At 52.8% G+C, this 20,544-nt stretch overlaps 2 protein-coding genes across 2 annotated transcripts in view; one reads left to right on the forward strand and one right to left on the reverse strand.

Moving 5' to 3' along the window:
- Window positions 1-20,544, reverse strand: part of LOC143692500 (uncharacterized) — a 317,297-nt gene that overhangs the window by 287,112 nt on the left and 9,641 nt on the right. The window contains 1 exon segment of the mRNA XM_077172734.1: window positions 1,907-2,410. Coding sequence (XP_077028849.1) covers window positions 1,907-2,410 — 504 coding nt within the window.
- Window positions 16,096-17,028, forward strand: LOC143692369 (olfactory receptor 14J1-like). The gene has a single exon (XM_077172604.1). The coding sequence runs from the start codon at window positions 16,096-16,098 to the stop codon at window positions 17,026-17,028; it is 933 nt and encodes a 310-aa protein (XP_077028719.1).

Raw genomic sequence — 20,544 nt, forward strand, 5'->3', positions numbered from 1 at the left:
CCCAGTGTTGCAGGGGCAGCCACCAGAGGCCAAGGGCAGCCAGGCTTGATGGTACTTGCAGATTGTGCCTGGGAGCAACCCTTGCATATCCAGAATTTTAGAGGTGGAATCCCAATTTCAGACATTGACACCTGGAAGAGAAGGATGGTTGTTTTCCATTAGAAAGAAAGCATGGAACACTGATTCCACAGTGACATTTGCGGATCTATGGGGGCTATTGGGGATCGTTTCTGTATTTTGTGACCCAAAAGGAGCTTCTCTAATAAACTTGGCCGGAAGCTCCCACTGTGCCCATGACAGGAACCCCTGTGAGTGTCTGGGACATCCCGGCTCTCTGGCAGCCTGGGCACTCCTGGGATGTCACCGTGGAGCCCCCGTGAGTGCCTGTGACAGATCGGTGCCTTTGCAGCCCAAGGTGCCCTGGGATGTCACCATGGAATGGCTGTGACTGCCTCTGACCACAGGGCTCTTTACCATCCCCAGAAAGCCCTGGGAGGTCTCCATGGAGCCCCCGTCTCTGCATGTGACATTCCAGCTCCTGGAAAGTCCCCATGGAACCCCTCTGAGGGCCTGTGACAAATCTGATCCTTAGCAGGCAACCATCCCCAGCCCCCTGTTGCTATGGTCAGTTTCCATGGCAACCATCACCAGCCCCCTGTTGCTATGGTCAGTTTCCATGGCAACCATCCCCATCCCCCTGTTGCTATGCTCAGTCCCTTGGCAGCTCCATGGAGACCCCATGCCAGGGCTGGTTGCCATGGACACCAGCTCAGGCCTGCAGCCAGAGCCCGTTGCCATGGCAACCATTGGCAGCCCCCCATCCCCAGGCTGATGGGATGCCAGAAGCACAGAATTGGCTGAGCTGGGAGGGACCCATCAGGATCCTCCAGTGCAACTGCTGGCCCTGCACAGGACACCCCAACAATGCCAGCCTGGGCCTGGCAGCGCTGGCCAAACGCTGCTGCAGCTCAGAGAGCCCTGGAGCTGGGACCCTGCCCTGGGGAGCCTGGCCAGGGCCCCAGCAGCCTCTGGCCAAAAACCTTTTCCTGACATCCAACCTGAGCCTGCCCCGACTCAGCTGCAGCCGCTCCCTCCACTCCTGTCCCTGGGCACCAGAGGGAAGAGGTTCCCACAGCCCCAGCCAGGGACCCGCTCCCAAGGCTGCTGCCATGGCCACCAGGGCTGGCACCAGCTGGGATGCTCGGTTTCCACGGGCCGCGCTTCAGCAATGGGATTCCCCAATTTCCTGCTCCCGCTAAAACTGCACTGCCCTCGCTGCCCTCCCGCCTCCCATGGAAAGCACAAAAGGCAAAGATCCTGGGCTGGGATAAGAACAATTTATTGGGAACAGCAACGGGATACGGAACAAAAAGGAGCAGAAACAATACTGATAACACAAGTGACAAGAAAAAGGGAAAACTACAACACAACTGACTGTCTCTTCCCGGCTACAATTTTCCCCTGCCTGGAAAGGGCACCCGTTTTGTCAGGAGGGAGAGAGAGAGAGAGTCCCTTTCCTGCCACTGGCAATGACCTGAGGTGGGAGTGAATGCAATGTCACAGCCATAGCCAGACCCGCATGTTCTTCCATCCCACATCAGGTCATTGGCAGGGGCAGGAAAAGGGACTGGTGTCTTCCTACCGTGGATCACAGGGAAAATGGATCCCCAGGGCTCTTCCCAACATGGGACCCCCAATGGGGAAAGAAGCTGGAGTGGTGCATGAAGCTCTTCCTGCAGCTGGGGCACTCGCAGAACTTCCCTTACTGGCGACTCCATTGGTGTCTGATCAAGTGAAAGCTCATGCACGAGCTCTTCCCATGATGTGGAGAACTCATCGGGCCTCTCCCCAATATGGATGCGCTGGTGCCTGATGAGGGTGAATTTTTTCTTGAAGTCCTTCCCACAATCAGAGCAGCGGAAGGGCCTCTCATCCATGTGAATGCGCTCATGCAGGTAGAGATTGGAGCTGGTCTGGAATCTCTTCCCACATGTAGGGCACGCGTAGGCCCTCTCCCCAGTGTGGATGCGCTGGTGCCTGATGAGGAGGGAGTTGCGCTTGAAGCCCTTCCCACAGTCAGGGCAGAGGAAGGGCCTCTCCTCTGAGTGAATTCGCTTGTGCTTGTAGAGATTGGAGCTGGTCCTAAACCTCTTCTGACACTGGGGACACTCGTAGGGCCTCTCTCCAGTGTGGATGCGTTGGTGGATGATGAGGGCAGAGCTGCAGCTGAAGCCCTTCCCACACTCCCCACACTTGTAGGGCCATTCCCCGGTGTGGATCATCTGGTGGCGGATCAGGTGGTTACTCTTGCTGAAGCTCTTGCCACACTCCAAGCACTTGTGGGGCTTCTCCCCATCATGAAGCTGCTCCAGGACCACCAGCTCTGAGCTCTGGCTGAAGCTCTGTCCACCTTCCTGGCTCAGGGTGGGTCTTTCCTCCTCAGAGCAAACTGGGCTGAGTTCGGAGCCCATTCTCATGGGGGATTTGTGGGGATTTTCCTCCCCATTGGAATTCTGCACTGTGGAGTCACTCAAAACTGCCACTTCCACAAGGGTCTGCCATGGAGATTTTTCCTCCATGGTCTCCATCCTCAGCTCCTTCCCTGGGGGAGGAAGGACAAGGAGAGGATGGGATTTGTCTCCATGCCACAGGGAAGGGGAAGGAGATCCCCCCAGTGCATCCCCAGCAGGACGGGGTTGGCAGCAGGGTTGTCCTGCAGCCAGGGGCCGTGCTGGGCTGGGAGATGGAGCAGGAGAGAGGGGGAAAAAGGGCACTGACTTCCTCCTCACCTGCCTGGGTATCCCATGGCTCCCTTCTGTTTCTCGCAGCCTCCTCCTCCATCCAGTCAAGGTTTGGGAATGGGAAATCCTGTTCTGGGAACCAAACAAAGGGTGCACACATTGTCTTTTTTTCTGGTTACAAGGCAAACCTGGGGGAGAGTCTAAGCCAGAATTACAATTTAATAAGAAATTGAAGATCAAGGCAATGATACAGAAACACTGCCTTAAACTGACAGAGTCAGGATATAACCTGACACCCTGCTGGTCAGGGTGGTGGCAGCAGTCCCATTAAATGGTGTCTGCAGTCCTGTTGGAGGGATGAACGTGATTCTGTCCAAGCAGTGATCCTGTAGAAGGGTCTGGTCTTCCTCTGAAGGTCCAGTGGTGGTTCTGGAGCTCTTGTCCTCTGGGAATCCAGTAGGCAAGCTGCTCCTGGTGTTGCAAGGCTCACCTTATATGCAGGTAGGAATGCTTGGATCCTCCCCCTGGGCGGGGCATCCCACAATGGGATGATGGAATTTTATCAGTCCTGCAGTGACACTCAATGGCCCATTCCCAGAAGATATCTCCCCTGGAGGGCTTTATCAGGGCTGAGTCATGGAGGAGATCAAGAACACTGCCCCACCTGTTTATAGCAGTTGATGAAGATGGGCATTGAAAACATGCATTTGGTTCCATCTTACATTGCAGCCTGAAACAGTGGGGGAATCCCTGCTCAGGGGGTGAACACCACCCCCCTTACCCAAACTGGCTCAGGTGTAAAACCCCTACCTTGGGAAGGCCACACACACACAGGGGACAATGTCACACTTGCCCTGCTCCAGGGCAAATGGCATCTCTCTAATATTTTCTTAACCAGATTGCAAAATTATTCTGGCACAGTGAGTTCAGGGCACTGTTGTTTGACCCCAGTTGCCTTTGACAACAGCATGGTTCCTTCCTCTGAGGAGGTTGTGGGTCTCTCTGGAGGAACTCTTGGAAACTTGGATGCAGCTTCATCTGAGCGACCTATGGGAGAACTGATGAGGAAAATGGCTGTTTTGGGACTGGAGTGTAAAGAAAATATTTTGTTGTCCCTCCTTGAAAAGTTTGTTAAAATCGCTGGAGGAAATGGAGCAAATGATACCAGCAAGACTGACAAGGTTCATTCACCACATGGTGAGGAACACAAGGCTGCTAAAAGTCCCACAAGAAGCCCAGCTCAAGTAGCTAAATTCCCAAATAACTACTGAATTCCCAGGCTTGGGTTTTTTCCAAATGTGAGAATCATTTTTCTCTTCATCCCTGTCACCTTTGTGACAGCTACACAGAGCTTTCCCTTCCTTTTAATAATATCTGTATTGGGCCGAATTTGCACTTTTCTTTAATTGTAACCTGCCAGCAGCTGAGCTGGAGCTGTGCAGGAACCAAGGAAACTTGGAATTGCCCCAGAATTGCTTCTATTGTCAGCCGGTGCTGCGGCGGCCGTGGGGCAGAGGGGTGGGAAAGGGGGCTCCGGGGTGGCAGTGGAGGAAATGCCGGGCCCGGGGGCTGAGCACAGGGCTGAGCACACAGAGATGGTTTTGTTCTTGCTGAGCTCGCACTGAGCCAAGGCCTGTCCTGCCCCTCATTCGGCCACGCTGGGGAGGGGCTGAGGGTGTGGGGGAGCTTGGGAGGGGACACAGCCAGGACAGGAGATCCCAGCTGACCCCAGGGATACCCCAGACCATAGGACATCATGATCAGTGCATGAAGTGTGGGGAACAAGGAGGAAGGGGGCACATTTGCAGTCAGGGTTTTGTCTCCCCAGGTAACTCTTAGGCAGGATTGGGCCCTGTTTCGCCAGTGGGCAGGGCCCGCACCAAAGACACAGACACCAACTTAACTTAAGGAACAGTGTAATTTAGATAATGCAAATTTGCAAAAAATTACAAAAATATTAGGTAGGCAAAGCAAATAATCATTAGTCAATAATTCCAAAAGAGAAGATGTTGAAATGAGTATCACACAACTGTCCATTTCTGGCTGCAGGCTCTGGAGATTCTATCTCTGCCTTCAATCAGGGTTGCATTCCCTAAAGATACCTGGTACCAAATCCTGCTTTCCAAGGCTGGAACAGTGTCTCAGGTTTAGCTGGGTGTGTATTCAATTACCCTCTGTTAAAGCTGGGGCAATTATCATCTGTTAATTGAGCAGTTTACTTTATCTCTTCCACATGAATCCTCCCTCCAGGGAGATATCTTCTGTTAATGGGCCATTGAGTGTCACTGATAAAAATTCCATCATCCCATTGTGAGAAGATCTGCCCAGAGGGAGGAGCCAAGCATTCCTACCTGGATATAATCTGAGAATGTGAACAACTGAGTCAGCCTTCTCCCACAGGATTCCCAGAAGAGCAGCTTTCAGCTCCACTGGATACCAGAGGAAGACCAGGCCAATCGACGCCACAACTGGACCTTCCGAGGAAAACTCCACCCTTCTACAGGATCACTGCTCCAACAGAACCACACCTGTCCCTGCAGGAGCACTGCAGCCACCATTTAACAGGAGTGCTACCAACACTCTGACCCACAGGGTGTCAGGTCGTATTCTTACTCTGTAAGTGGTTTTTAGTACTACTGCATTTGTATTTTTAATTTTCCTTCTGAAGAACTGTTATTCCTATTCCCATTGACTTTGCTTGACAGCCTCTTGTTTTGAAAATTATAATTCCAAGTGAAGGGATTAACATTTTCCATTTCAAGGGAGTCTCCTGCCTTCCTTAGCAGACACCTGTCTTTTCAAACTGACACAATGCCCTGGGACAGCCAGGCAGGTGAGGAGGAAGTCAGTGCCCCTTTCCCCCTCTCTCCTGCTCCATCTCCCAGCCCAGCACAGCCCCCGGCTGCAGGACAACCCTGCTGCCAACCCTGTCCTGCCGGGGATGCACTGGGGGGATCTCCTTCCCCTTCCCTCTGGCATGGAGGCTAATCCCATCCTCTCCTTGTCCTTCCTCCCCCAGGGAAGAAGCTGAGGATGGGGACCAGGGAGGACAAATCCCCACAGCAGAACATCTTGGAAGAGGCCATTTTGAGTGGCTCCACGGTGCAGAATTCCAACGTGGAGGAAAAGCCCCAGAGATTACACAGGAGGAGGGGCTGCAAACCCAGCCCAGTGTGTTCTGAGGAGGAAAGACCCACCCTGAGCCAGGAAGGTGGTCAGAGCTTCAGCCAGAGCTCAGAGCTGGTGGTCCATGGGCAGCTTCACAATGGGGAGAAGCCCCACAAGTGCTTGGAGTGTGGCAAGAGCTTCAGCAAGAGTAACCACCTGATCCGCCACCAGATGATCCACACTGGGGAATGGCCCTACAAGTGTGGGGAGTGTGGGAAGGGCTTCAGCTGCAGCTCTGCCCTCCTCATCCACCAACGCATCCACACTGGGGAGAGGCCCTACCAGTGTCCCCAGTGCGGGAAGAGCTTCTCCAAGAGCTCTCATTTGACAAGACACCAACAGAGCCACCAGCAAGGGAAGCCCTGCAAATGCCCCGACTGAAGGAACAGCTTCATGCACTGCTCCAGCTTTTTCCCTCATGGGAGCATCCACATTGGGAAGAGCCCTGGTGTTCCATTTTCCCTGTGATCCATGCTGGGAAGACACCTGTACCTTTTTCTGCCCCTTCCAATGACATGATGTGGCATTGAAAAACATGAGGGTCTGGCCATGGCCGTGTCATTACATTCACGCCCACATCAGGTCATTGCCAGGAGCAGGAAAGGGACTCTCTCTCTCTCTCTCTCCCTGAGGAGAAGGGTGTCCTTTCCATACATTGCCAGGAAGAACTAGTTGTTGATGTTGTAGTTTTCTCTGTAAATAGTTTTACCTATCCCTTCTGTTATCAATATTGTTTCTGCTCCTGTTTGTTTCCTTATCTCGTTGCTGTTCCCAATAAATTGTTCTCATCCCAGCACAGGATCTTTGCCTTTTGTGCTTTCCATGGGAGGCGGGAGGGCAGCGAGGGCAGCGCGGTTTTAGCAGGAGCAGGAAATTGGGGAATCCCATTCCTGAAGCCCGGCCCATGGAAACCGAGCATCCCAGCTGGTGCCAGCCCTGGTGGCCATGGCAGCAGCCTTGGGAGCGGGTCCCTGGCTGGGGCTGTGGGAACCTCTTCCCTCTGGTGCCCAGGGACAGGAGTGGAGGGAGTGGCTGCAGCTGAGTTGGGGCAGGCTCCGGTTGGATGTCAGGAAAAGGTTTTTGGCCAGAGGCTGCTGGGGCCCTGGCCAGGCTCCCCAGGGCAGGGTCCCAGCTCCAGGGCTCTCTGAGCTGCAGCAGCGTTTGGCCAGCGCTGCCAGGCCCAGGCTGGCATTGTTGGGGTGTCCTGTGCAGGGCCAGCAGTTGGACTGGAGGATCCTGATGGGTCCCTCCCAGCTCAGCCAATTCTGTGCTTCTGGGATCCCATCAGCCTGGGGATGGGGGCTGCCAATGGTTGCCATGGCAACGGGCTCTGGCTGCAGGCCTGAGCTGGTGTCCATGGCAACCAGCCCTGGCATGGGGTCTCCATGGAGCTGCCAAGGGACTGAGCATAGCAACAGGGGGATGGGGATGGTTGCCATGGAAACTGACCATAGCAACAGGGGGCTGGTGATGGTTGCCATGGAAACTGACTACAGGAACAGGGTCCTGGTGATGGTTGCCTGCTAAGGATCAGATTTGTCACAGGCCCTCAGAGGGGCTCCATGGGGATCTTTCCAAGAGTCTCCAGGCTGTTCCAGAGCTGGAATGTCACAGGCAGAGACAGGGGCTCCATGGAGACCTCCCAGGGCTTTCTAGGATGGTAAAGAGCCCTGGGGTCAGAGGCAGTCACAGCCATTCCATGGTGACATCCCAGGGCACCTTGGGCTGCAAAGGCACCCATCTGTCACAGGCACTCACGGGGGCTCCACGGTGACATCCCAGGAGTCCCCAGGCTGCCAAAGAGCCGGGATGGCCCAGACACTCACAGGGGTTCCTGTCATGGGCACAGTGGGAGCTTCAGGCAACATTTTATAAGAGGAGCTCCTGTTGGGTCACAAAATACAGAAAGGATCCCCAATAGCCCCCACAGATCCCCAAATGTCGGTGTGGAGTCAGAGATGACACAGACCCAGATCAGAACGGTAAGGGCTAAAAGCCACCTATTTTTTTTTATCCTTTTCTTTTGTGCCTTGGTTTGGTACAGGTGGTCCTCACTGGTCCTTTAATCAACGCATTTCACATGATTGGCCAGTTAATAAAAAACCCTTCAGTAAACAACTTTATGGAAAAGAGCCAACTTATTACAAACATTTTCAGGGAACCCGTTATTTATGTTTCTTTTATGTTGGGCCCTTCTGGGGGCTCCCTGGATGGGAGAAACCTCCTATAGCAGTTCTGTGCCAGGTAAAAGGAGATGCATGGGACTTTTTCAGTCTTCAGCTTCTTGTTTATTGTTATCTTATCTAAAGTTTTGCGTGCTGTGCACAGCAGGCTCCGCGTGCTGGAGAAAGACCGCAAAATGGCTCTGAAATGTACGGTTTCAAGGTCCTTTAAAGTTGTCTCATGCAATTAACTTTTAAAAGCTTCATTATTTCTATTTATCTACCAATAACTCATCCCTTAACTGTCCACATAACCTCTGCACTTTGCTTTTCTTGACCAATCACCCTGTGCCACCAACACTGCAGAAAATGGAGTAGATGAAGAAGAAGACAGGGACTGCACCCAAATTCCTCCATCTTGCTTCCTATCTACACCATAATAAAAATCCCAAAACCTAAATTTCTCACCCAAGTGACATGCTAAACTAGCCTCTAATCTATTTTACACTTTGGTAAATTCCAATCTATCTCAAAGTCCTGGAAGTCCTCTCCATTGGCGAAGGTTAAAAGCAGTGTTTCTCTGGGGGTCAGGATTCCTCAGAGCAGACAGAGAAATATTCCCTGTACCCTGGATTCCCACACTTTTAACGTAAAATACTTTAAAGATTTTAAGTTATCCAAAAATGATCCAGGCAAGTATGATTAGAAGGAGAAGAAATAGAAAACAACAGAAAGACAGAAGATCCAGAGAAAGACACACACATGGGTCCCAACTGCTTGGGTTCCAGCATCACCAACAGAGGAACCCCAGCAGAAGGCAGGATCCAGACCTTGGGCTGGCCTCGTGCTCCGGCTTTTAAACCCCTGGGCCTTCATGGCCCCGCCCCTGGGGTGGGACTGCCAGTTGCTTGTCCAATCAGAGACAGGGTAGCACCAGCTGCTGGTGTGTGATTGATTGATTGATTGATTGATTGATTGATTGACACCTGGGCCAATCAGAGCTGGGTTAACATCACCCCCTGCTGTGTGATTGACAGCTCTGCCAGGCCAGGCCTGGGGGCGGGGCTCTGTCCCACCACAAACCAAGGCCTGACCCGGCCCTGGCCCCACACGGGCATTCCGAGCATCCCAAGGTGTCTCGGGACATGGATCTCATCCAGCCTCTGACAGCGACCACGGTGACACTACGGAACCTCATGGAGCCATGGCTCAGTTGTGACAATGGAGATCCAAGGAAACGATGGTGAGACTGTGGAATCCAGGAATCATGGAATCAAGGAGACCATTGTGCAAATCATGGGCCCTATGGAAGCAAGGATCAACGATCAAACTGCTGTTTGATTGTGATTGATTTAAAATAGAAACAAGGAGCCATTGCTTCACAGCGGGGCTGCGTGGGGCAATGGACCCTTGTGACTCTGTTGGGGCTCATGAAACCAAGAAGCAATTGTGACATTGCCAGACCTCATGGAATCAAGGAGAACACTGTGACAGTGTGGACACCCATGAAGTCAATGGAACATGGGACAGGTCTGCCTGGTTTGGCCTCCTGGGGGCTGTCTGACAGGTCCCACTGAATTTGGCATGTCAAGGGCCACTTCCCATCTGACCGTGAAGCACTGGGGCTCTGTGCTTTTATTCCTATGGGAAAGAACTGTCTTTCTTGTCTAGGCACCCATGGCCAAAATTGGGATTCTGTGTAAAATTCTCTATATCCAAGGGTTATTCCCAGAAAGAATCTGCCCGTACAGTCAAGTCTGGCCAGCCTTGGCCTCTGGTGGCTGCCTCTCATCTGACCTTGAACCACTGGGGCTCACTTGTTTCCTTCCTATGGAGACCATTGTGACACTGTGGAGCATTGTGGAACCAATGGGCCATGGTGACACTGCAGGCCCTTGTGGAACCTGTGACACTGTAGGAACTTGTGGAACCAAGGGGATCATTGTGACCCTGCAGGGCCCTGTGGAAGGAAGGGATCATTGTGACACTCTGGGAACTTGTGGAACCAAAGGAATCATTGTTGCCCTACGTGGCCCTAATGGAACCAAGGGGCCATTGGACACAGCCAGGCTTCATGGAACCAATAGAGCATCAGGACACTGTGGGGCCTTGTGGAACCATGGAGACCATAAAGATCCTTAAGGACTTGTGTAACCAAGGGGCCATTATGACACCCGAGGGCACCATGGAAGCAAGAGAACCATTGTGACACTGCAGGGCCCTGTGGAACCAAGGGAACATGAAACAGGTGTGGCTGCCTTGGTCTCCCAGGGCTCACCTGACAGGTCTGGCTGACCTTGGAATGTGGAAGGCCACTCCAATCTGCTCCTGAAACAGTGGGGCTCTGGGCTCTTCTTTTTATGGAAAAGAACTTTCCATTTTTTCCAGGCATCCATGGCTAAAATTAGGATTTCACCTCCAAATTTCTATGTATCCAAGGATTGCTCCCAGACAAAAGTTGCCAGGACAGACAGGTCTGGCTGGTCTTTGACTCCTGAGTGCCAGAACTCACCTGTTTTGCAAACACTGGAAAGGGCTCTGTGCTTTTCTTTTTATGAAAAAAACCCCCATCCCTCTTCTCCAGGCACAAATGTTTTAAATTAGGACTCCACATTCATAATTTCAAATATCCAAGTGTTGCTCCAAGCAAACCTGCCAGAACAGACAGATCAGGCTTGCCTTGGCCTCTGGTCGCTGCTGTTCATCAGCTCCTGAAACATGGGGGCTCCGTGGTTTCCTTCCTATGCAGACCAAGGTGACACTTGGGAGCCTTGTGAAATGAAGGGGCCATTGTGACACTGCAGAGCACCATGGATCCAAGGGACCATTGTGACACTGTGGGGCCTCGTGGAACCCAGGACATCCCTGTGGCTCTGCTGGGCCACATGGTCCCAAGGGGGCAGAGCAAAGCAGCAGTGTGGGAGTTAGTCCAGCTGTAACTCAGAGTCAGACAGATTTTACCCCGGAAGGCATGAGTTTCAAGTCCTAGGAATCATTTGTTTAACTTAGGGTGAGCTTGAAAGTTCTCCAATAAGCCTTTAGTGTTGTTATGCTAAGTTGTCCAAGTTCTACTCCCCTATTGGTTACTTGTTTCTTCTATATGGTTATTGTTCTAGTTTTCTAGCCCCAAGTGTCTATGTTGTTGCTTCCCCTTTTTCTCAGGTCTTAGGATCCTGCCCCTCATACTGTGCTCGACTTCTCCATGTTTATTGTTTTTCACCCTATTATTAAAGTTCTTTTTGGGCACCTCCATCAAACCCGCACCTTTTCATTTTCACCACCCTCGTCCTGAAGTCAGGGAACCAGAGAGGTTTGTCACAGCCACCCTCATTGTGACCTTTGGCGCCCGAACAGGGACCATGACACTCAGGGCTCCCTGTGTCAGTCACGTCAGCTGGGGTTGGCTGATGGATAGGCCAGTGCTCCCCGGGATTTTGGATTGTGCTGGGCCCAGTGGATTCATCGTTGCTTCAAGGGACCTTGCCCAGGATCAGCAGGGACAACGACAGTTTCACCTGCATAGGATTGCAGGTGGGTTTGGGGAAATGCAAGACATTTATTGCCCATTTTGCCACTGTGTTTTTACAATATGCACCCATGTCCCATAATTGATTTGGGGTGTTCTGGTGGCTCTTCCCCATAAGGCAGAGAAAAAAAAAAAGGGCAGTCAGATGTCCAAAGTAGAAAGGAGCATATATGGATGCTTTAATTCTCACTGATCATGACACAATATTTTCAAAGTACGAATTAAAATCAATAAATCAATCATGAGGTGGATCATTAAAAATTTTCCAGACGACTCTAATGATGAAATCCATATCACTGAATTTTGGGACTCCGTGGGAGTTAAAAGTGACCCCGTTGCACCCTGCATGCTCCCCATCTTCCACACCATCCTTGAGACCCTTGACCAGCAAGCAGTGTGTTGAAAACTCAATCCATTGGTCACTCCTAACTCGGGACCTCCCCTCAAACCTGCCTTTCTCAGACCTTCCACAATGGTCCAAGATGGAAATGGCCACAAAATCTTGGAGTATTATGCCCTGGAGACTCAAGATGAAAGGACCCCGAATGTGGCTCGGGACCTGGAGCATCCTCCCTCCATCTTGGCTCCTCCACTTCCTGCTACCACAGCCTTCTCTTCTGCCCTGAACGAACCTCCAGACTCCACCCCCAAACCTGTGGGTCACGCCCCCACTGTCAATCATTCCACCTCCACCCTGGGCCATGCCTCTAGTTAAGGAAGGAGACTGGCAAATAGCCTCGAAACTCCTCATTGCCCTGGTATGTTAGGAAAGAAGGGGGCAGAATTCCAGGTATCAGCCATTGGTTTATGGGGAAATCAAGGATCTGTAGGGCAGCTAAAGACCATAGGAAGGACTTACCTTGTTTTAATGGCCTAATGAGGGCCATGTTTACAGCACATCTTAACCCCCTATGATTTAAAATATATTATGCCCATGTTGTTGTCACCTACAGAATACACCCTGTGGGAAGGGGGATGGAAGTGTTTACTAAATCAATTAATAGCAGACTATGCTAATAATGAGGCAAGGGTAGAATTGACAATCAACCATTTGGCTGGAGAAGGACAACACAGCCTGCCAGATGATCAAGCAGCAGGTATCCCCAGAGAAGTATCGGATGATATCAAAGAGATGGTTTTGAAAGCTTTAATCCAGGTATTGGATGGTAGCACCCGCAATTTGAACTACCTTGGGTGGCTGTAGCTAATGCTTTAGGACAATCAGACCATCCTGGGTGCCTGTTGAGTAAGCAAACCAATGCTGCCTCCCTCACATTGAGTGGCTGCTCTCAGACACAGAGACCATCAGACACGCCACCTTGCAGAACAGTGATAGAGTTTTTACTCTGGGCACATGGGCATGGCTGTGTAGACTCTGAGGGCATGTGCTGCATGAACCTCTCCAGCCACAGCGAGTCAATCCACAAGAGCATTCAGGTACTGAAGGAAGGGTGCAAGAAGCTTCAAGTGGAAAACAAAGACTGGGTCAATAAACTCTTCCAATCCAAGGGACTAAAGGGTTTGATGATGTCTACCTAAAACAGGACTATTAAATCTCTTAGTGGTTGTTGTTGTATTGTTAATTGTCCCATGTTTGTTTGGATGCTTTTAGAAAGTCTTACAAAATTCTTTCAGTTCCATCTTTGTTGTAAAATAGAAAGGGGGAAGATACCCAACACAGGCTCCTCATGGACTCCTTGGAGGAGAGAATTGGAGGCCAGGATGGCACAAGAACCTCTCAGAGACTCAGTGTGGGAAGGAAAATCGTTAAAAGTACCTAAAAGTATTCTTAAATCCATAAAGTACCTTAAAAACCTTGAGTATCTCAAGGCATTAATGAGCCACACTGAGTGTGAGTACAAAGCTCTCCAGGGACTCATTAAAGCAGATAACTGGGGCCATGATTGCACAAACCTCTCACAGAGTCTGTATCAAAAGGGAAACACCAAGTACCTTCAAATAACTCAAGTACCCTGAAGTATTAATGAGCCCCACTGAGTGTTGTTACTGACAAAGCCTCTCCAGGGACTAATTAGAGCAGATAATTGGAGGCCATGATTGCACAAACCTCTCAGAGACTGCAAGGCAAAAGCCAAACCCAAAGTCCTTTGAAAAACCTGCAGTCCCTGCAGGGAGCATGAAGGAGCCCCCAGGGCCATTGCTGAGCAAGGCTCCCCAGGGACTCCTTGCAGCAGATCCTTGAGGCCACTGGGATGTGGGCTAGGGGGGGATGCTGAGGGCAGCACAAGGGGCTGACAGTGCCCAGCCTGGCTGGGGCTGTGCCAGGAGGCCCCAGGGCCTCAGGACAAGGTGTCTCCTCCCAGTCCTTGCTGGCACAGACCCTGCTGTGCCCCAGGGCACCCAGACTTGGCTTCTCTTTGTCCCCACCTGTCATCACTGCCTGCAGTTCTCTGCTCTGCCTGGGGCCTGGGGACACTTGCTCAGTCATGTCCCTCACTGGGACCCATTAAAAGTCCAAGAAACTTTGGAGTTGGATTCTGCCTTGGAGTTCTGCAGAGGTTTCTTCAGCTGCCTCTCAGGGACTGATGTTCAGGGCCTGAGCACAAAGGCCCAGAGGCTGATTAAAGTCCTTGTGCTGTGTCTGTGCTGCTGAGCTGGGCTGGGCTCCTGGCACAGAGGCAGCTCCTGCTCACCAAGAAGAGCTTCAAAAGCACATTTCTCTGGATGAGCAGCTCTTGTGCCAGCCCAGCAGGGCTGGGGCACTGCCTGCAGCCAGCGCGGGCACAGCCCAGAGGCACAGAGAGCTTCAATCAGTCAGGGCTGGGAAGGGGCTGAGAAGTGCCTGGGGCACAATCACTGCCAGCCCTTGGCACAGGAACCTCTGGCTGCAGGACAGTGCAGCTGCAGCTCCTGGAGCCATCTCCTCAAGCTGGAACATCCCAATGCCTGCAGAGCCTGTGAGTACAACTCTGGGTATTTCCGGTGCAGGGGAGGTGAAATGCTCATGGAGCCCTGACATGCTGAGGGGTTCTGATCAGTCATAGAATATTTCCAAGACAAGGACTTTGATAAAATATAAGAAATTTCTTAAGACTTTTTATTCAGTTTCCTACTATTGAAGAATGGTAGGGAGGTGGTGATAAATATTAAAGGATGATTATAAATTTTGACAATTCCTTGTAATATCTGACCTGGTAAATTTTGCTTATGAATTATTATTTATGAAATTTTAAAAGTTCCCAAGACATCCGAACTGTTACTTTTAGTGATCAATAGGTTCACAGGAGATCCCTAATGTACTTTCAGCCACTCTGCCCATGGACAGCAGCAGCATCACCTTTGCTGGAGCCATCAGGCTCAGTCTGAGCTCTCCTTTCTCCAAGCTGCAAACAGAACCTGCCCCCAGCCAGTGCCCTGCAGATAGGCAGGGTTCTTGAGGGCCAAGGAGTGTGCACAGAGATTTGGGGTCTGTGAGTGCTGGCAGGGAGAGATCAGGCACAGGGAAACACCTGCAGGAGGAAAATCTCCAGGAGGCAGAGAGAAGATCAGGCAATGAGAGAAAACAAAGCCCAGCAATCCTGTGGCAGGGAGAGTTTAGAGATGCCCACAGGAGCCCCTGCAGTGCAGCCCCTCCCTCTGAACAAGCCCCCTCCCTCCTGTGCCCCAGCCAAGCCTCTGCCCTCAGGGCCGGGGCTCCAAGGCGTGCAGCCCCTCCTGTGCAGGCAGAGCTGCAGCAGAGCCGTGGGGCAGCTCTGCAGCCCCGGGCCCAGTTCCCTCTGCAGAGCACAGGGCTGGGAGCAGCTGCCCGGCCCTGGGGGCTCTGGCAGGGGCACAGCTGGCTCAGGGTGACGCTGTCCCCAGTGCCCGGCTCTGGGCAATGCTGTCAGTGCAGCCAGGGAAGGAGCTGCATCTCCCTCAATCCAATGCCATCAGAAGGACACTTGGGAGTCTCCCTGAGATTTCAGTCCAAGCTGGGAGCTTCAGTCCAGGGTGCAAACCTGTCCTAGAGCATCTCTGAGTTATAAGATGGATGGGGAAAGGCAGAGGTGTTGTGACACTGAAAATGTTGCTGGGTTGGTGAAATGAGCAACATGAGTCCTTGGCAACAAAAGTGGAGCTGGGCTGAGCTGGATGCATCTGCTCTAAGCAGTACCTGTTGATCTTTACAGAAAACTTGGGAGTCTGAACATCCTCCATTTGTGAAAAGTGAAAGCCCAGAAAAACTCCAGAGAGACTCAAGTGAGGGACCATCTCCCCACAGTCTTCACTTACCATCTTTCCTCAGTGAACTCACTCTGTTCTACCAGAGGGCAGTAGAAATGCTGAGGGTTTCTGATATCCTAGAATACCAGGAGAGACATGGGGACAGCTTAAAAAGAAAACTCTAGAACTCTAAAAAAAAGAACCATGTCCATGTGTGTTACAGAAGAGGGTCTATGGGAAATGGCTTTGATTTTGGTTACAGGTATCTCCCCTAACTCTTCACTGTCCTTTCTCAATGAACAGGTGTGCAATGTGCAATGTGCAGCCCCAGCAAATGTCCAACAGCAGCTGCATCAGGCACTTCCTCCTGCTGGCATTGGCAGACACACGGCAGCTGCAGCTCCTGCACTTCTGCCTCTTGCTGGGCATCTCCCTGGCTGCCCTCCTGGGCAACGGCCTCATCATCAGCGCCGTAGCCTGCGGCCACCACCTGCACACGCCCATGTTCTTCTTCCTGCTCAACCTGGCCCTCAGCGACCTGGGCTCCATCTGCACCACTGTCCCCAAAGCCATGCACAATTCCCTCTGGGACACCAGCAACATCTCCTACACTGGATGTGCTGCACAAGTATTTTTCTTTATGTTCTTCATTGGAACAGAGTATTTCCTCCTGACCATGATGTGCTACGACCGCTACGTGTCCATCTGCAAACCCCTGCACTACGGGACCCTCCTGGGCAGCAGAGCTTGTGCCCACATGGCAGCAGCTGCCTGGGCTAGTGGCTTTCTCACTGCTCTTATGCACACGGCCAATACATTTTCCCTGCCCCTGTGCCATGGCAATGCCCTGGGCCAGTTCTTCTGTGAAATTCCACAAATCCTCAAGCTCTCCTGCTCCAAATCCTATCTCAGAGAATTTGGGGTCATTGTTTTTAGTGCCTGTTTATCATTTGGTTGTTTTGTGTTCATTGTTTTCTCCTATGTGCAGATCTTCAGGGCTGTGCTGAGGATCCCCTCTGAGCAGGGACGGCACAAAGCCTTTTCCACCTGCCTCCCTCACCTGGCTGTGGTCTCCCTGTTCCTCAGCAGTGCCATATTTGCTCACCTGAAGCCCCCCTCCATGTCCTCCCCATCCCTGGATCTGGCCGTGTCAGTTCTGTACTCAGTGGTGCCTCCAGCCCTGAACCCCCTCATCTACAGCCTGAGGAACCAGGAGCTCAAGGCTGCAGTGTGGAGACTGATGACTGGATGGTTTCAGAAACATTAAACTGTTGGCCAATTTCTACAAATCACTTGTAATAAAAGTTATCTTTGATACTTCTTGTTGATTTAATTTTGGAGGTATTTTTTCCTTTGTTTTCGTATTTTCATATTGTCCAAAAAGAAATGTCAATCTTTGTGCCCTTTCTCATTCTGTTTCTCTCCACCTTCCCTGTGGCCACAGACTGTGTCTGTGAGGGGCTGCACTCTTGGTGGCTTTAAAGGAACTAAAGGATGTCCCAGCAGAATTTTCTGCAGAGATGCTCTTTTGTTGCCATCTCTGGAGCTGCAGCAGCAATGTCTGTGTGCAGAGCTGGGGCAGATCAGTGCTGGCCCAGCAGCTGTGCCCAGCAGCAGCAGCAGCAGCAGCACTTGGTGTTGCCAGTGCTGCTGCCGTGGCCCTGCCCTGCTGCCCTGGTGGCCCTGGTGTTGCTGCAGGGCCTGAGTGCTCTCGGGGCCGGGCACAGCCCTGGGGGTGGCAGTGCCGGGGCTGCAGCAGGGACAGGCCATGGGCACTGCTGGGGCAGCGCTGACGCCTCAGGCCAGGCCCTGGGGGCTCCAGGCTCCTTGCCCAGGCTCTCTCAAGAACACGGCCAGGCCAATGCTCAGCACAGAAACCCCCGTCAGCAGCCCCAGGCTGGCCGTGGGCAGGCTGGGGGCAAAGAGCATGGCTGGGGCTCTGCAAGGGCCCTGGGGCAGACGGGAAGGAGCAGCAGAGCAGGGGCTGATCCATGCCCAGTGCGCTGCACAGCCCAGGGCAGCGTCCCAGAGCGTCCTCATGCAGCTGCCAACAACATCCCCCCTCTGCAGCCCTGGCCTCTCCCCCAGCTCACACAGGTGCCCCATCCTTGCAGGCACAGACACGGCAGCACTGCCTCAGCAGCCCCTGTTTGCATTGCACACAGCAGGGCCAGCACCCCCATGCTGTTGCTGTGGGGACATGAACCTGAGGGAGCACAAATGCCATCAGCTCCTGGGGCCAGCCAGGGCTGGGGGACACCAGGGAAACCACTCAGCTTTGTCCTGGCCTCTACAGTCAGCCAGAAAGTTTGTTCCCATCAGCTGGGAGTTTCCTGTGCCACTGCAGACGCTGTTGCTCAGAGCCAGGGCTGCCTGGCAGCCACCCCCAAACTGCCCTCAGCATTTCCTCTGCCTTTCCTTTGCCTTCTTTACTCTTCCCTGGTGCAAATTTCTTCCTCTTGCCCAGCCCTGTTCCCTCCCCTGCCAACAGCCCATCTCTGTCCTCATCCTGCTGGCCGCACCATTACTGAGCCAGGCCAGGAGCCATTGGCCTTCTTGGCCACCTGGGCACACTGCTGCCTCATGTCCAGCCTGCTGTCCTTCAGTCCCTGCAGGTCCCTTTCTGCCTGGCTGCTCTCCAGCCACTCTGTCCCCAGCCTGTAGTGCTGCAAGGGGTTGTGTTGGCCAAAGTGCAGGGCCCGGCACCGGGACTTGTTAAACCTCACCTTGTTGGATTTGGGGCCTGGATCCAGCCTGTCCAGGGCCCTGTGCAGAGCCCTCCTACCCTCCAGCAGATCCACTCTCCCAGCCAACTTGGGTTCACCATGATTCCATGAGGCCCCTGAGTGTTCCAATGTTCTCCATGATTCCATGAGGTTTCCGAGTGTCACAATGTCCCTTTGGTTACATGGGACCCCTTGGTGTCACAAAGTCCCTTGGATCCTTGGGCCCTGCAGTGTCACAATGGCCCTTCATCCCCCCAGGCCTTGCAGTGTCACAATGGATCCTTGGTTCCATGAGGTCTGGCAGTGCAGCAATGCTCTCCTTAGTTCCACAGTGTCACAATGGCCCCTTGGCTCTGTGCTGCCATGTTGTACACAGTGTCACCATGGTCCTTTTAGTGCCACCAGGCCTTGCAGTGTCACAATGGCCCCTTGCTTCCCCAGGGCCCTGCAGTGTCACAATCATCAGAGAACCAACCAGGCTGGAAAAGACCTTGGAGAGCATCAAGTCCAACCTGGGACCCAACACCACCTTGTCACCCAGACCATGGCACTGAGTGCCACATCCAGTCTTTCCTTAAACACTTCCAGGGACGGTGACTCACCCACCTGCCTGGGCAGCCCATTCCAATGCCCAATCACCCATTGTGTGGAGAATATTTCCTAATGTCCAGCCTAAATGTCCCCTGGTGCAGCTGAAGGCTGTGTCCTCTTGTCCTGTCCCTGTTCCCTGGGAGAAGAGCCTGACCCCCACCTGGCTGCACCCTCCTGTCAGGGAGTTGTAGAGAGTGATGAGGTCTCCCCTGAGCCTCCTCTTCTCCAGGATAAACAATCCCAGCTCCCTCAGCTGCTACTCACAGGACTTGTGCTTCAGACCCCTGACCAGCCATGTTGCCCTTCTCTGGACACACTCCAGCCCCTCCGTCTCGTTCCTAAATTGGGGGGCCCAAAACTGGAAACAGCACTTGAGGTGCTGCAGAACCAATGCCAAGCACAGGGGAAGAATCACAGCCCTGCCCCTGCTGGCCACACCACTCCTGATCCATTGGAATTCCAGGGGCTGCATGAGCGAAATGGTGGGGAGGGAGTGGGGACAAAGTCTGATTGATTATCAGCCTGGAGGGGTCTTGATTATCATATCTGTTCACACGGGATTAAAAGGTGCTGGGGGTCAATATCAATTGGACATTGATTATACCAAACTATAAACAGGAAAAGAAAACATGACAAAACACTTCTTTCTGCATTGTTTTCAATACAGTGTATTCACTTAGAATACACTTCTGAAATCTGTCTAATTATTCACAGAATAAATAAATACGTAGAATATTCCCTGTGGCTTTTGTTGTTCTGGAGTTTTTGCACAAATGTTTATGAGCTTTCCTCACTGAATTCCTGAACTGAAGAATTCAAGAAAGAAGAGGCATCTGGTGTAGTAAAACTCATCAGCAACCTCCAAGTGGCTGAGGATCCATGCCCATGAGAGCAGCAATGAACAGAAATGGGCACAGCTTTGTGGCTGCCCCAGCTTTGGCATGGGCCCTGGGCCTGGAGCAGGAGCAGCTCTTGAGGACCCCAAGGCCGGGGCTCTTGTGCTGCCCTGGGCAGATGGGATGGCAGCAGGGGCTGCAGAGCTCTCAGCACCTCAGGCCGAGGGGAGCAGGGCAGCCAGGGAGCCTCCTTTGGCCTTGGCCAAGCACCTTCCCCCATGGCTGGGGCTGAGTCCTGTGGCAGCTGCAGCTGCTGCTGTGGCCTTGGCAGGGGCTGAGGCCGTGGGGCCAGTGGCCAGAGCAGCCTGGCCTGAGCAGAGCTGTGGGGCCAGAGCCGGCTGGGCTGGGCTGGGCTCAGAGAGGCCCTTGGTGCTGCCCAGAGCTCAGGGCAGCTGGCAGAGCTTGCAGGGAGCTGGGCTGGGCTCCGAGAGCCTGGCCCAGAAACCATCAGTGTCCATCTCAGCCTGGCTGAGCGTGCAGGGGCAGGACTCAGGCCAGGCCTTGTGGGGCAGGGCCAGCGCCTGTGCAAGGCATTGCAAACAGGCAAGTGGCCCAGAGAGGAGGCTGCTC

This window comes from Agelaius phoeniceus (genome assembly GCF_051311805.1).
Source record: "Agelaius phoeniceus isolate bAgePho1 chromosome W unlocalized genomic scaffold, bAgePho1.hap1 SUPER_W_unloc_1, whole genome shotgun sequence".
Lineage (NCBI taxonomy): Eukaryota > Metazoa > Chordata > Aves > Passeriformes > Icteridae > Agelaius > Agelaius phoeniceus.